At 38.5% G+C, this 16,464-nt stretch overlaps 2 protein-coding genes across 2 annotated transcripts; both read right to left on the bottom strand.

Moving 5' to 3' along the window:
* Positions 1-6,160: 6,160 nt before the first annotated feature.
* zgc:112294 (transmembrane protein 17A) lies at positions 6,161-11,565 on the bottom strand. The gene is made up of 4 exons (XM_047381095.1): positions 11,174-11,565; positions 10,104-10,210; positions 9,436-9,549; positions 6,161-8,040 (listed from the first exon to the last, which is right to left on the bottom strand). Exons 1-4 carry the CDS (start codon positions 11,298-11,300, stop codon positions 7,720-7,722), a joined length of 669 nt encoding a protein of 222 aa, XP_047237051.1. The 5' UTR covers positions 11,301-11,565; the 3' UTR covers positions 6,161-7,719.
* Positions 11,566-11,675: 110 nt separating this feature from the next.
* selenoe (selenoprotein e) lies at positions 11,676-14,327 on the bottom strand. The gene is made up of 5 exons (XM_047381096.1): positions 14,150-14,327; positions 13,017-14,079; positions 12,633-12,709; positions 12,350-12,428; positions 11,676-12,009 (listed from the first exon to the last, which is right to left on the bottom strand). The coding sequence occupies exons 2-5, from the start codon at positions 13,122-13,124 to the stop codon at positions 11,866-11,868; spliced, it is 408 nt and encodes a 135-aa protein (XP_047237052.1). The 5' UTR covers positions 13,125-14,079; positions 14,150-14,327; the 3' UTR covers positions 11,676-11,865.
* Positions 14,328-16,464: the final 2,137 nt, after the last annotated feature.

The raw sequence follows: 16,464 nt of genomic DNA, 5'->3' as shown, positions 1-16,464 counted from the left end.
AATGAATTCCCTCTTTGAACACTATTTATGCCATTTTTAGGTTAACATATCGATGTCTATGAATCTATTGAATCTTTCTTAGTGGTTAATGCAGACTTAAAAATATTTTTTTCCTTTTGAATGTAACAAGAATTGTTGCCACTGTATTTTCCTCGAGTACAAAGTAAATCTATCTGTACGTTACAAGAAAAAACACATAATAGGTTATTATTTACTCTTTTCTCAGGGTTGCTTTATTTAGTTTTGTCCCTCCACATGAAGCAGCTAGCTGGTTCATTACCAGAAATCGTCTCTGTTTCTTACTTTCTAAAGGTCACACAAATGAAATTCAAATTAGATTTAAAGGTGCTGAAAGGGTATAGCTTTTGGGTATTTTGGCTTTGTTTTTCTTTTTATTCCAGGTAAGAAAAATGCTTGAACCTTTTAGATATTATGGTTTAGGTAATTAGAATACAAAGGAAAACAAAGGTTGCCCAGCTGGCTTCATTGTGTGAAAAAAACTTTAGATTACATTTAAAGCATTTATGTATGAAGTATACATACATATCACCTTTGTTTAAAAAAACAGCAAGCAATCACTGCAGCTTGTTGTTTCCTGAATGTAAACAGAAAGAAACAAAAAAAAGCATGTTTCAATGAACCTGTGCCTTTAACTGGCTTGATGACTTTTAGTGCACCGTTCATTATTTTATTTTTTCCCTGCACTGAAATAATAAGGCACCAGTTACTGCTGGTCAGCTTGTTTGAAACCAGCAAAACCTTTTGTCTTCAAGTGAGAGGAATAACATTGATAATAACAATGACAAAATATGCAATTGGTTTTCATGTTTGCACAACCTGGAGTTATAAATCTTCAAATGCTACATTATGTTCAGCTGTAGACAGGGCTAACCTTTCTTCCTCTGCCAGAGGCTTTCCTGATCTGGACATGTGCTGCATGATAATCTGTCCTCACCGGACTTTGCAGCACTGTCGGATGCTTCACCATCCTCTTTTGATCTCTGACTGCCACTCTGTGGTCATAAATATTTAACACAGTTTTCATGGTTTCCCACACTAGCCTCATTGAATTTGACCAGCGCATCTCATGTATCAAAATTTATGTTTAAGATTATATCTTTAGGCATATCTACAGTACATGTCACATTTATTGCACTCCTGGTAACTATGTGTAAAAAGTCTTAAAACTAATGCATCTTTTGTTATTAGAAGCAGAAACCCATAAAATTGCTTTAATTCAACCTTTTATTTGACAATATTTAATTAGATGGACAAACAATTTACAAGGCCAGAACCTACAGAGAAAGGCATCTTGACCATTCCTCTTTTCCTAATCACTCTAGATTCCAGCTTCTTTAAACTCCTCCACTACTTTTCTGTGGGATTTAGGTCTATGGACTGTGCTGACTGTGGAGGACGATATATTTTATTATGTCCATGTTGACTTGACCATATCGTTAGCCTTATATATTTACCTAAGTCATGTTTTTGGCTTATATGACTTAGCATAATTACCTATGTGACTAACGATATGTTTTCAATTATTATCCGGGTGGAAAACATAATAACAACCTATTTTCAGTTTTGTTCCGGAGGCCACCAGATATTTTTTTAAATCTCTTGGTATTTACAGGAGTTCAGGGTGCAAAGTATGAACATTCGTAGAGCTTTTCGAATTTCACAGCATAACAAAACGTCCACCATACTTAACACTGTCCACTTATGAACTTTTTTTCACACCAAACCAATTGTTTGGTGCTGAAAAGCTCAATTTTATACCCCTGACACAATAGTGTCAGGGGTATAAAATTGACACAATAAAGCACTTGTAGGGCTTATTATACACACCCCGCCTTTCGCTTTAGCGGGGTTGGAAGACACTGTGCCATAAGGACATGTTGCCTTCTTACACATTTAACACTGTAGATTACACAATTTGGACACCAAAACAGGCTGTCACAGATTTGTTTTGGACATGTTTCTGCCCTACAAGTGCTTGTCTAACACACTGTAAACCCTACATGTATACCACTGCTGCAGAATCAACACAACTGCAACTCAAATGTAACTGCAGTGGCTCAGTAATATCACCATTCTCAAACCACGCTATTCAGATGTTTTACTTATTTAAGAAGTTTTACTTTTGGTTGAAACTGAAAGTAAAACTTCAGTCATCACTTGCTGTCTGATTAATTTGGCTAACATTTGGGCTCTTGGAAGCTCTCATGTGGTATTAAAATCACATTCCTAGGGGGCGGGGCTGAAGATGCAGGGGTTAGAGCTCGCAACCCATGTACAAGAGGCTTTAGTCCTTGACGCGGTAGTGACATTTGCCGCATGGCTTACCCTCTCACTCTCTGCCCTTGTTTCCTGTCTATCTACTGTGAAAAAATTCAGGGAAAAATAAAGGCCACTAGTACAGCAAAAAAAAAAAAAAAAACACATTCCTAAATGGTTTGTAGATTCTTTGTTATGAAAAAGTAAAAGTCTTGTAAAAATAAGGTACCGTTTCATAATGCAGAGGGATACTGTAAATTCCCCTAACACTGATCTCGGTGTACATAATCTTTTTAAAACCAGAGCACATCAAAAGCAACATACATACTTCAAAGAAATCACCAGACTTGATGTTTTCTGAAAATCTTCTCGTATTTACACCCCATGAAACATGTTTTCAAGACGCAATCATACATAGCAAGAAAGGAAACAGTATGACAGCAGCTTTATAGTCATCTGATCAAAGAATGGTTAATGACCAGCACTTGTATAGTGCTTTATCAAGTCCCCAGAGATCCTAAAACGCTTTACACTACAATCAGTTATCCACCCATTCACACACTTACATTCACACAATGATAGTGGTAGACTATATTGTAGCCACAGCTGCCCTGGGGCTGACTGAGAAGCGGGGCTGCCGTACAATCGGCCCACCAGGCCCTCTCACCATCATCAGAAGGCAAGGTGGGTAAATTGACTTCCCCAACTACACAACAACTGAGATGGACGGAGCAGGGGTTCGACCTGGCAACCCACTGGTTACAAGATGAACCCCTACCACCTGAGGCACCATTCTGTTCCAATTAAGTTAGAAGTGTTTTGCTAGTTTCATACATTTATATCAGTGGTAGTAGGAGAGAAAAAGCTTACAACCAGTCAAATCCATCACAAATAAAAATACCGACGCTCCACACAACAGTAATTACAAACGTAAAAAACTGTAAAGCTTTTTTGAAATAGCTGACGTGTAATGTAAAGTTGCAGGAAATAAAAAGTAACACTATAACTTACTAGTGAACCGGGTCCCAAGAGGAAGTTTCTTATCTATCCACTTCAAAATCCTCACTGCTGTTCAAAGAATCTTCTACTTCGAGGTCACTGACCTGCAAAATTGTTTCCAAGACTTCCAAATTGTTCATTTTACTCTTCTGCACATTATAATGTTCGCAATTCACGGAGAAAAACACAAAACAACAAGGAAGCTGTGTACGAAGCAGTGCGTAAAACAAGCTGTGTGTATAGCAAAAGTTACAATCGCTTTCATAACCTTGGTTACACACGGGAATTAGGTGACCGAAAAACATAATTCGAAGTTGTGCGATACGTCCCAGCAAAGGTGGGCTTCTCTAGTTTCCACTGGTCCAGAGACAGGTACCAAGAAAGATGGTGTGGGGAAAAAGCATATGTGCTTCCTGTAGCATTTTGCGTGTAGACTCTCTTCCTGTTGCTGAATTTTCTTTTGTGTTTATGAAATTTAGCCAAAAATAAAAACATAATTATTAAGAATTGTTGTTATTAAAATTATGAAAACCAAAATTAACATTTTTATACTAAAGGTAAAAACCGGAAAAAACAGAATCTGCAATAAATTTATTAAAATCCCTACAGAATTTGTAAGTAAATTTACATGACCAAAATAAGTGAGTTAATGTTTTAGGTTGTATTTGGCAGAAAGAACAACAAATATCTATTTCATTATTACATTTTGATAAATATTGTCTCGCAGGGTAGAATCTGTACATAAATTTACATTAGATCTCTTTGACTTTATTTGTTAAAAAGAATCTTTGTGGTAACATTCATGCTTTTTCCCACTCAATACTAGTCACAAAATTGCTCCAGTAAAACGTAGCTGCATGGACCGGGCATCCTGAAACACAGCTCTTATTTTGGGATTCAAAAGCTCAACAGATGAAAAGCAAACGCTACTAAGAGACGACTGTGACACATCAGAAGGATTGTAAAGACTGAGTAGCATAGGTTAGGCATGGAATTCCCTCTGCCTTTGAAAGTAGAACTCTTCCCTTCAAAGACAGGTTTCTCAGCAGCCAAAGATTAAGGATTTTTTTTGGGTTTTATCTACAATGGTAGTAAAGTTTGTAGGACATCTGGGTTGCTCGTTTTTAGTGATTTAAATACCAAGGTATGTTACAGAGTTTCGTACAGGGATTCCATTAATTGAGGCTGCCAGACAGTCCTTAACAGGCAAAGGTTCGCACTTGTTTAGGTTAAGGGAGAGACCGAAAAGGACTGGATGCTGTCAATTGCTACTGATACTTGCGAAGCATCCCTGAGAAAGAGAGGAGTGTTGTCTGCCTGTTGACTTATTTCTCTGTCAGCCACAGCCAAGCCCTTTAATGAACTGAGTTTAAAATGAGAATTAAGGAGCTTTACAGAAAGAAGTAATAGATAGGGGTCCACCTGCCTCACTCCACATTTGAAGGAGAACCTTTGGGTGGTACTGCTAGCAAGTTTTACAGAGCTATTATTAGTGGAATACAGTGTCTTAACTTCGTTGCAAAAGGATTGATCTATTTAAATGATGTTCCAAAGAGTTAAAGGCTTTATAGAAATCCAGAAAAAAAAATACAACCGTTATGCACAAATTCTGAGTAATCTATTATATTTAAAATTAATCTTATGTTATTTGAAATATGACGATTCTGCAAAAATCCAGATAGACTTTTATCAATAATTATATCTAAAACAGGTTTTACTCTATTTGCAATAATCACTGCTAGAATCTTATAATCTTTATACAGTAAGGACACTGGTCGCCAGTTATCTAAGAACAAAAGGTCCTTTCTTGGTTTAGGAATCAGGGTGATTAGCCCCTGACATAAAGTGGGAGGGAGTATACCCCTATCAATGCTATCTTTAAAGAAATGGGCCTAAGCTTTCAGAGAACTGCTTATAAAGCTCGGCAGTAAGGTCATCTGTCCCGGGAGACTTGTTCACCTTTGGGCACTTTATAGCATCTGAGACTTCTGTCAAAGAAATCACTCTGTCACAGAAATCACTATCAGCTTCATTCATAGTGATATTATTTATGGACTTAAAGTAAAGGCAGCTTGAGGGCAATATTTGGAAGAATACAGTTTTCCATAGAAATCAGCACAATAGAATAGAACTGGTGTTGGATTGGAGTTTTTCGAGTCTGAAAAAATATGCAGAGTTCTGTTTGCATTTTTCAAGCTACTTTTTATGAGACCAAACAATTGCTCCTTCAGCTTTGCGCTTATAAATCTTATCTAACCTGTGTTGCAAGTCAATTCATTTGAGCTTATCAGATTCATTGAGGGCCTCTATTGGTTTAGAAATAAAAAATGCAATCTTTTGCTATTACTTCTGTCTCATCAGCTCTTCGTTTCTTTGTTAGGTTAATGCTGTATTTTCTATAAAAATAACTTCCCTAATTCGTATTTCAAACGTTCCCAGTTGTTACAGAACATATTTTCAGCAAGAACTTTGTTCCAGTAAAGCTTCGACAAAGGATGAACTTCAGTAATCATTTCTGTATAAGGATAGTACTGTTAAGTTCCCAGTATGATGCATTAGCACCAGAGTCAGATGACAAAGGGACAGTTAAATGAATTGCTTTAGGATCTGAAAGTGGCATAGGATAAATATTCATTATTGCTTCTTTCAAGTCTTTAGAGATAAGCCAGTAATCAATACACGGGTGACTGGTCTGTGTCTTGTTACACCAAGGGTATGCTCTTTTATCTGAATGAGAGTCTGTCAGAGTTAGACACACTAATAAACTCAGAGAAGGTATGCAATGAAGACACAAGCGAGTCAAAGTTATCTTTGGCTGGCCAGGGAGAGTCAGTCCATTCTCTCAGAGAAGCTGCCCTGTGTCACAGCCTTTTATTAAAGAAAGAAAAAAAAAACACTCATCTTACAGCATCGTTGGTGTGGCTACACACAGTTTCACAAGTCCTACTGAATAAAACTGCTTCTGTCCAGATACTGATACAGCACACGTCCACATCTGGCATTCAAGGACACGAAGATTGGCTGGGGTGCGAACAGCCTGCTTCCCAAACTCCTCCGCACACACACAAATTCCTGCTCAGTCTGCATAGCAACCACCCAAATGCAACTCTAAAACATGATGACAATTCTGTTAATAGTTCATAAAAGTACTTCAAAGATAAATGTAAAAAGTATTCAAACCACTTCTATCAAAGTTCACCAGACTAAATAAATGAAAATGTCTTTTAATGGTAAATCATAAGGATAAAGAACCTTTTTAAACTAAGCAATGATAATTCATGTACAAATCTTCCAACAGAGTTCCTGCAATAAATCAAATCTTTGTGTAAACAATCCTACAAATGTAGTCTAGACTCCTCTAATTCATTATTGTTGTTATGGAGACTTTGTGACCCCAAATGCCAATCTTTGCTACAGTGAGCTTTGGAGGATCTTATTTTTTTCTTACCTTTATCACCATCCTCGCTGTGCAAGGGGGCAAGAAAAATCTGGCTTCTGATCCTGGCTTGTTTGTTACACTTTCAAATGTTTTTTAAAGCTTTCCATTAATTGCTCTACCTTCAGATATGGGCAAGTTGAGCAATTGGGTTTTTCATGTAGATATCACATCTGCTTTACCCAAATATAATTTTATGTTGTCTTTTCTCTTTTGAAGCGTTGCTTAGAGAAATCATATAATAATCCAGGCAAACAGGATTTCCTGAAAAAATTCCCAAGATGGTTAGATCAATTTGATCAAAAGTTCCAAAAGATCAAAAGTAAGAGTATAAATGAAAAAGTGCCCCAGTTACTCAAATTAAAGGTTGCTTTTTTCAAACATTCAATGTGCAGTTATGCTTCTGCAATAAAGGATGTGCGAATAAATATGGCACAGTCAGAAAACCAGAGCAGGTTGCTCTTCTCTCAAGAGCAAAACAAAAATTAGATCTGCCTTGGTGAAAAATTAGGCTGTAGCAAATTTTCATCCTGTGTCATCCATCAAGATTAAAGGGAAAAAAATCCCTCTGTCTGATGAAAGCCTCACTCATTTTCACAATGTTATTTGATCATGCTTTTTTCCCTTCACCTTAAAAGGCAAGTCATGTTGTGACAGTTTGACACAGTATCAGGCTTTGACAATTTCACTGGGGCTGAAACTATGTTTTCCATCTATTTAAACTCACCTGGCATTTTACATCCTATAGTAAGACATCCTATGGAACACAATGTTGTACAATATAGTGGCAAAATGACTGGAACACAATGTACAATATTAATCTGTGGGACACAACCCTTAAAAACAAGTCAGTCAAATAATTGCCAAGTATTCCTACATTGAAATTATAATGCTGAAACTCATTTCAAGGCATACTGCAATTGTAAAAGCCCTTTGAATGTTTATTAAAAGCAGTATCCTTTAACTGAAAACTGTTGAGATGAACACAGAAGTGATGTTATCTTCCTTTAATGGTAGATCTCATGGGTGGGTGAAATTGGCAGCACACTGCGGTTATAAGGAAGCCCATAAATGGGGCTCATCTCTGAGTGATGCAAGCTCTCCACCTTGCCAAACTGGCGCAGGTGGAAGAGAAGGGTGAGTTTTTGGGTCATCGTCCGAAGGGCCAAGAAGGAAGCCAGGATTTGGGCGAGCAAGAAAATAAGGTAAATGGAGTGGACAGCTCTCTCAAGAGGCAGGATGATAATGCCTTCATCTGTGACGAAGAACAGCAGCACTGGCAGCTGGAATGTAAAAGAAAGGAGCCAGAAAGCTGCCAGTGCAGGAACCTAATGACAAGGAGGAAAAGAGGTGAGTCTGATGCATGAGGGTGATTTCAAGATTTAGCAATCCAATAATAATTGCTTCTGATACATGCATATAGAAGCATATAAAGTAAAGGGCGTTGTATTAACACGCCCTAAACTTTGTGATAGACCAACACAAAGAAGTGAAAACTGTAGATGGAAAATAATAAATGGTTTTTAAAATGCTCCACAAATAAAATTCAGAAAAGTGGGATGTCCATTTGTGATAACCCTAAATAAAATCCTGTGCACCAGTTGCCTTCAGTAATTATCTGATATGTAAAAAAGCATTAGGTTATAGAACAATATCCTAAGCTTTGAACATCTCCCAGAACACTTTTCAATTGGTCATCTAAAATGGAAAGAACTGACCGTTTGGGCGAGGAGAACATAAAAAAAAAGAAGGTGGTGGTACCTCTGGAACAGCTGTAGAGATTCATAGTTTAGTTGGGAGAAGTTGACAAGACAGCTATTTGTCCTGCCCTCCACAAATCTGACCTTCATTGAATATTGCCCTGAGGAAAGCCATTGTTGAAGAAACAATGCCTTAAGAAATCCAGTTTGGATTTTGCTACAAACCATGTAAAAAACACAGCAAATGTGTTCAAGAAAGTGTTCAGCTCAAAGTTGCTCAAACATCCCCACATCATGTTATGGGGATTTTTTTTTTCAGCAGGGATGAGAGAGATAGTAAGAGTTGCTTGGAAGATCAAATGAGCTAAATACAGGGCACCACTGGAAGAAAACCTGCAAGAGCTTGCAAAAGACCTGAGATTGTTTCACCTTCCAGCAGGGTAACAACCCTAAACATATCAGTACAGCCAGAGTGTCAATGAAATTGTTTCGATCGATGCATTTACGTGTCTTTAAATGGCCCAGTTGAAGTCCAGACCTAAGTAAATTTAAGGAACTGTGATAATAGGGGAAACATACATGTTCATGTTAGTTGTCCATTAAATCCGACTGAAGCTGTTTTGCAAAGAAGAAGAGGCAAAAGAGTTCAGTCTCAAAATGTGATGGGTTGTGGACACCCCATGAATGACAAGTAACCCCACGAAAGACACTCAAAGGTGGATCTAAAAAGTCCAGACGTAGGAATGATGAATATTCATTTACTGCATTATTTTTTATTTTTTAGTGTAAAAGATCTTGGAACACGTTTTGTTTTTCTTGCACTTAAAAACTGTATGCTACTCTGTGTTGGCCTATCACATTGAATTCCAATAAAAATACATTGAAGTTTGAGATTATGACTTGACAAAAAAAGAGACTCTTTTTAGGGATTAGAAAGCTGTTGCAAGGGACGATACATGTCGAGACATGCTGTATCAACAGATCTTGTTGTTGTGGTTCAGAGCAGACGTAGGTCTGAATTACCTTTTCTTTAAGGTTGCCAATGTAGCCCAGGTACAGCCGGATCACTTCAACCACCGTGACAAGGACCAACCCGGTTATGAGCAAAGCCTGGTAGTACCCAGGAAGATAGTAGTACTGTAAACAGAGAATAAGTTTAATGAAAATATTTTAGTGTACAAGAAAATAAAACATAAAAAACCTCTCAGTGCTCAGTGATTGGTTCATTTTTTATTGTTTAAAACAACATTAAAATAAGATCATGTAGGTTTTGCAGACTGAGGAAATTTGTATTCAATAAAAGTGAGGGCAAGAGTTCCCTAATAGGAAGATTTTTGAGAGAAACCACTAGATGGCGCCAAGCAAAAAGCTTTTTATTTTTTTTTCTACATTTGGAAGTTTTTGCTTTTACCTTTTTCTTAATTTTTTTAATTTTTGTCTTTTATTTACTTAGTTAGACAGGTTTGATATGAGTTTAATAGTGCCACCAGTTAAGTCAACAACTCAGAGTATACTATCTATTCCTACATCATATTTGTCCAACAATAGAACCTATTGACAGAGTGAAAGATCAATTACAAGCAAAGTATTTAGCTGGTAAATGTCTTTCCAATGATTAATGATTTTGTTTGTGTGTCTAAAATAGTCTCTGAGTACCAAATAAATGTTATAGTAATTTTCCAATGACTTACTTTCACTTCCAGCATGAACACAGCAGAAAACCACCAACAAGGAAAGTAAAACAGGTTGAAGTACAAGAGCATTTGAAGGGGAAGGTGAGAAACCAGCTCATTGACCACTGAAAGAAAATTATGAGAGAATTTGAAAGATTATAGACATTTTTCAATATTATTGGGCTAAATAAGAGTAGAGGGCGCTACATGCAGAGTAATCTCTTTGAAATCCTAACTCAAAGAGAAGCAATATCTAAGGATTGCAACATAAAAATATCTAAATTCCATGAAACTACAACAAATGTCAAAACGTAAAGAAGGTAGAGCCAGGAAAGCTAGTTAATACAGTTACATATTTCTTGGTAAGACACAAGCCATATGAATCTACATTTTTGAAATTTTTTATGAGATTAAAACAAATCTAATTGAACTCTTTGTGACAAATGCCACAAAATGGCAATTTGTGTTGAACAACACACTGTTATATTTTTTTATACTTTCATATATTGTTATAACCACCATGGTGGTTAATATAGGGAAATCCTATACTATCCATGAGTACATAAAGAAGTGTGACATAAAGTACATGAGCTGAAACCATACAAGTTGCTGCAGTATACTCCACCATGTGATGATTTAAGCAAAGAAACAGTATATTTACTGGCTGATAATTAATCTGATATGCTTTGGCTAGATATACTGCTGAAAGCCCTAAATATAGTACCTCTCCAGTACATTTCACACATTAACATGTTTTGATACACTGATCGTTTTTAAATTTCATTTAAAAATATCAAATTTCTTATACAGTTTAAATGTTAGAAAAAATTATGAGCCATTGTGTAAACCTTCACCAGCAGAAATTGTAAATTTCCCTAAACATGAGCTTTTCTTGGGTTGTTTTATACACATTTAAGATTCTTCTATGAAATGCACTAGTGATGCTGCTCATTTTCAAACTGAAACTCTTGAACAAGTTGTAGAGTAGGATATTTAATGATTTTTGAGGTTGATGTACAGGAGTTATAAACAGTATTCATCTGCCAGACTCTGGGATAAAGAGTTCAGGTACTGTGTGTTGAACGAACCAGATCCATCATCCTGCTCCCTGGTGAAGTCACTGTCCGCTGTCCTGTTGTTTGTGAAAGCGGAGCCTCCCATGTAGGCAAGGCCTGTCTGCAGGTTCTCCGGAACAGGCGAATAAAATACAGGCATGGTAGCTAAAGTCAGTTGTCATGACAGAGCCAAGTTGCAAAAAATCCAAACACTTTAACTGTAAGGGCCTGTGTTCGGGTATGCTGCAAATTCTGTTGTCCTTAATCATGTAGGTGCACAGTTGCAGGCCCACATAGATTCTAAACGCTACGCAAAGACAGATATAGTCTTATGTTGCTGCTAATCAGATTATCGTGAGGGAGGCGGGTTGAGGATTAGTCTGAAACAGTGACACTGTGCCTTGTCTGTTAGTGGGCATTTTTGATAAGTAAATCTGTTCATATGCTTTGAAATTCAACAATTTTTACACTCACAATTTAGGCTGTTCCATTCCAGATAATTTGATATGTTGAATATAAAAATAGACTGTAGATATTTGTGTTGTTGTAATTTTTATTGAAGTTTGTGAACAAACATTATGCCTCAAGTATGCCCAACACCTTCCGCACTGCACCCAGCCAGCAAGTTCTCAGAATGGGGCCTGGCTTTAACAGTCTGGCCTTTAAGCCCCAATCGTCATTAATGCGGCTGGGTTGCAAATGCAAAATTTGGCCACAAGGGGTCATCACAGCTCGTCCCTTGGGGCGTGCAGGGGGAAGTTCTGGAACTCCTCTGGCACCTCTTCCCCTTTCTGGGACCTCTTATAGAAACCCAGAGACTCTAACAGGCTGCTGATCTCGTCCACCTTCATGTTCTTCACAGGGACAGTCTGATGTTTCAGGAAACACACAGAGACGTGGACACATCAGCATCACCACATGTACAGTTAAGAATTTAAAGTTGAAATTCACTGTCAGTTAAATACTGGAAATCATATTCCTTTGTTTATGTTTGTGCTCGTAATATTACAAAATAAAAACTTACATTTAATGTTTACACAGAAACTGAGCAGGTAAAAGACATTTACAGGAAACCAGATATAAATGCTGTTTACAAATAAATCAAAGCAGGAAATCTTGATATTATATTATATTATAAAATTTTAGTTAATTAAAAATCAATATAAAAATATTTCTAATGTAGATATGCCTGAAAAACTTGCCTCTTACCTTTACAACCTCATCCTTTACATTGTAAAATATCAGATGGGGATTCTTCTCCTCAGAAGAGTCATACTCTAAGTTATGGCTGTACAGCAAAAAAAAGCAGATCAGGGAAAACAACAGGTAGGCAAGAATAACACACATCCACCTTTTTTGCTTGACTAAAGCTTATAAGACTTGGAGGACAATAGTTTTGGAAAGCTCACATAGCTGGGACAGGACTTAGCGAACTGCTTGGAGCCATGTCTCAGCAAGAGAACCTAGGAAGATTACAGGAGCAGAAGGATACTATAAAGCCCATCGGTCCATGAGGAAGTGATAGAGCTCAGGCATTTTCTTTATGGCTCATCCAACCACACTGGGAGCCTGCAGAAAGGACAACAGACAGTTGTTGAAACTGGTGTTTGCTTGTTTGTGATTCATTGTTTGATCAATGGGTTTCATATCTCAGCAGAAAACAAACTGACCAACCAGCCGACAACTTTTCTTTGTCTTCGTCAAATAATTCATTATCTTACTCATTCATCCGTGTTCTTATTTTGTACTGATTATACCTTCGCAATGTTATTTCTATGTCCTCTGACCATTTGATTAATTTAATACAGCCCCTGCAAGGATTTCACAAAAATCATGTTGACATGGCATGTATTGGATTTCCTTTAGTCCAACTCACCATCAGTTTACCTCGGGCTATAACAAGCCTTTCTTCAGATGCTGTGTTGTTGCTCCTTTCTGATGCTCCAGTAGCGAGTGCAAATGTGAGCACCAACAAGGCCCACATTTTAAAGATCACTTTGTGTCTTTGAATCCGTATGCGAAGGTTCTAACCATCAGCATTTAACCTTTTAATCCAGATGGTCAGGTTTTGAGGATGGATGAGTCCATCAGAAATTCATGTGGGAGGGTCAACCTACCTGAGTTGAATTGTGGTTGTTCTTCAAGTGTTACTGTTATAAATGTTTTATAAACTGACAACAAGAAGATTTGTTGTCACCTGATTGACATAAATACATTTATGTTGCCAAAAACGTGGTTGTCAATATCTTTTTAATTTATAGAGGACCCCTGGTTTTAAATATATAGTCTGCTCCACTTCAGGAGGATTCCAGAAAATCCACAGAACATCTGTACTGTTATCACTTTTTCCCATACAGTGCACGTTCCAGAGGATGTGGCCCCTGAGAGCCAGTCAGATGCTCACATCCACAACCAGAGTTCAGTCTTTGGTGTTTTAGGTGATTCAGATTGAAGAATATTGTAATCTGTCTAAAGGAAAAAAACACACTCAACTTGAAACATCAGAATGTCATTTAAACCTCGGTGAGCTTTAGATTTTGTGCATTTTTTTCTTCTTAAACTCAAACATTTGTTACTATATTTATATCAGCCCTAGCTACATATAAATAACTTTGAAGAAAACTGAGGAAATGTTCATATCAACACGCTAGTAGGTTTCTCATATATTTTCACAATTTTACAATGACATTTTTCCAACATTTTTGCAACAGTTGGCATATTGATTTACCCTGGAGGCCCTCACATGATCTAGTTGTCATGGAATTCTCAGCATGTGTTTTTTATTTGAAGGGACCACCTAATATGAATTTGTTTAACAACTGTGTCATAGTTTTGTAAAGCGACTTGACCCACATGCAGGAAATGCTCAGGAGAAACAGGAGAGTTTATAATATGTTTGTTGAATACAGGAATACTGGTTGAACTGGTACATGGTGGGGCTGTAAAGAAGAAGCGAACAGTAAGTAGGAGTGGAACTAAGAACCAAATAATGAATAAGTATTTTCTTACTAGGCTGGGTGAGTTCTCCGCCAGGAGGAGAGGGATTCAGACTGACCGGAATGAGCACACAGTGCGGTGAGTACGAAGGCTTCAAACCAGGAGTGTGCAACAGCGAGTGGTAGTACGGTGCCAGAGCTGGGTCGCTTTTGAGCGGTGGAGGGTGGACAGGTTCTGTGGAATCGGTGTGAGGCAGGAGGCACTTGGCGGCAGCCAGTAAAGTTAGTCTGGTAGAACGATAACAACGTGGCGTCTGTGAAGCTCAGGTACTCCAAAGGTCCAAGACAAAGTGAGCTTAACAAAGCAGTACGACGATCCAGCCTGGGTAATATCCAGGTAGTCTCGATCTGGAGTACAAGAAGACAAAGACAGATTAGCAAATGTCAAATGAGAAAATACTTAACAATATTTGAGATGGCTAAAGCACTACCACTGAAGGCTAACACTCGAGCGGTAAGATGCTGGTTGCCTGCTACTTAAATACACTGAAGCTCATTGGCAAAGATAGGGAACACCTGTCCCCCCCACCAGCACTCCAGCATCTACTAAAAACAAAACACATACACACACACACACACAATACCAAGCCATGTGCCCACCACAACAAACTGTACACTTAACCCCTCCCTCCCTTAGGTTGATTACACTTATTTTATTGCTTAAACTCAACTGGTTATACTGGGTTTGTTTTACACAAAAGGCCAAAACGCAAGTGTATGTGTTTTCATATGTTTAACTTATAATTGTAAATTGTCCTGAGTGCTCTTAAACTTGTCAGAATTGACAGAAAACTGGCTTTAATTTTAAGGCAGCTTTTGAACTTTCATTTATAAATTAAGATATGTAAATTTATTATAGCGTGGAGCTTGTTAGTGGCTCTTATTTATTTACTTCTTACATTTTGCATAAAATAATTGTTTTTAGTTTCTATTGAAATGTATCAGATTTTTCTTTAGTCTATTGCAAAGGATAAAGACAGTTGCTCCATTTCACATTTTTCCAAATAGTCTCCCATTCATGCAGCTCAAGATGATAGACATTTGCAGTAGTTAAGCTGTGGACATAAGTAAGTACCATTAGTTAAATACACTGCTCAAAAAAATAAAGAGAACACTCAAATAACACATCCTAGGTCTGAATGAATGAAATATCCTCATTGAATACTTTGTTCTGTAAAAAGTTGAATGTGCTGACAACAGAATCACACAAAAATCATCAATGGAAATCAAATATATTAACCAATGGAGGCCTGGATTTGGAGTCACACACAAAATTAAAGTGGAAAAACACACTACAGGCTGATCCAACTTTGATGTAATGTCCTTAAAACAAGTCAAAATGAGGCTCAGTATTGTGTGTGTTCTCCACGTGCCTGTATGACCTCCCTACAACACCTGGGCATGCTCCTGATGAGACGGCGGATGGTCTCCTGAGGGATCTCCTCCCAGACCTGGACTAAAGCATCCGCCAATTCCTGGACAGTCTGTGGTGCAACGTGACGTTGGTGGATGGAGCGAGACATGATGTCCCAGATGTGCTCAATTGGATTCAGGTTTGGGGAACGGGCGGGCCAGTCCATAGCTTCAATGTCTTCATCTTGCAGGAACTGCTGACACACTCCAGCAACATGAGGTCTAGCATTGTCCTGCATTAGGAGGAACCCAGTGCCAACCGCACCAGAATATGGTCTCACAAGGGGTCTGAAGATCTCATCTCGGTACCTAATGGCAGTCAGGCTACCTCTGGCGAGCACATGGAGGGCTGCGCGGCTCTCCAAAGAAATGCCACCCCACACCATTACTGACCCATTTCCAAACCGGTCATGCTGAAGGATGTTGCAGGCAGCAGATCGTTCTCCACGGTGTCTCCAGACTGTCACGTCTGTCACATGTGCTCAGTTTGAACCTGCTTTCATCTGTGAAGAGCACAGGGCGCCAGAGGCGAATTTGCCAATCCTGGTGTTCTCTGGCAAATGCCAAGCATCCTGCACGGTGTTGGGCTGTGAGCGCAACCCCCATTTGTGGATGTCGGGCCCTCATACCATCCTCATGGAGTCGGTTTCTAACCGTTTGTGCAGACACATGCACATTTGGGGCCTGCTGGAGGTCATTTTGCAGGCCTCTGGCAATGCTCCTCCTGTTCCTCCTTGCACAAAGGCAGAGGTAGCGGTCCTGCTGGGCTTGTTGCCCTCCTACGGCCTCCTCCGCGTCTCCTGGTGTATTGGCCTGTCTCCTGGTAGTGCCTGCAGGCTCTGGACACTACGCTGACAGACACAGCAAACCTTCTTGCCACAGCTCGCATTGATGTGCCATCCTGGACTAGCTGCA

This window comes from Girardinichthys multiradiatus, chromosome 12 (assembly GCF_021462225.1).
Source record: "Girardinichthys multiradiatus isolate DD_20200921_A chromosome 12, DD_fGirMul_XY1, whole genome shotgun sequence".
In the NCBI taxonomy this organism is placed as follows: domain Eukaryota; kingdom Metazoa; phylum Chordata; class Actinopteri; order Cyprinodontiformes; family Goodeidae; genus Girardinichthys; species Girardinichthys multiradiatus.
This window is presented reverse-complemented; position numbering and strand designations above follow the sequence as displayed.

What these genes read in the sequence shown, in the direction of transcription:
- zgc:112294 (XM_047381095.1), bottom strand. Translation starts at nt 11,300, where the DNA reads ATGCCTGTATTTTATTCGCCTGTTCCGGAGAACCTGCAGACAGGCCTT. An exon ending in GGAGCAGGATGATGGATCTG is followed by an intron (nt 10,211 to 11,173) that starts GTTCGTTCAACA and finishes ATTTTCTTTCAG; the next exon opens with TGGTCAATGAGCTGGTTTCT. An exon ending in TGTTCATGCTGGAAGTGAAA is followed by an intron (nt 9,550 to 10,103) that starts GTAAGTCATTGG and finishes CTCTGTTTACAG; the next exon opens with TACTACTATCTTCCTGGGTA.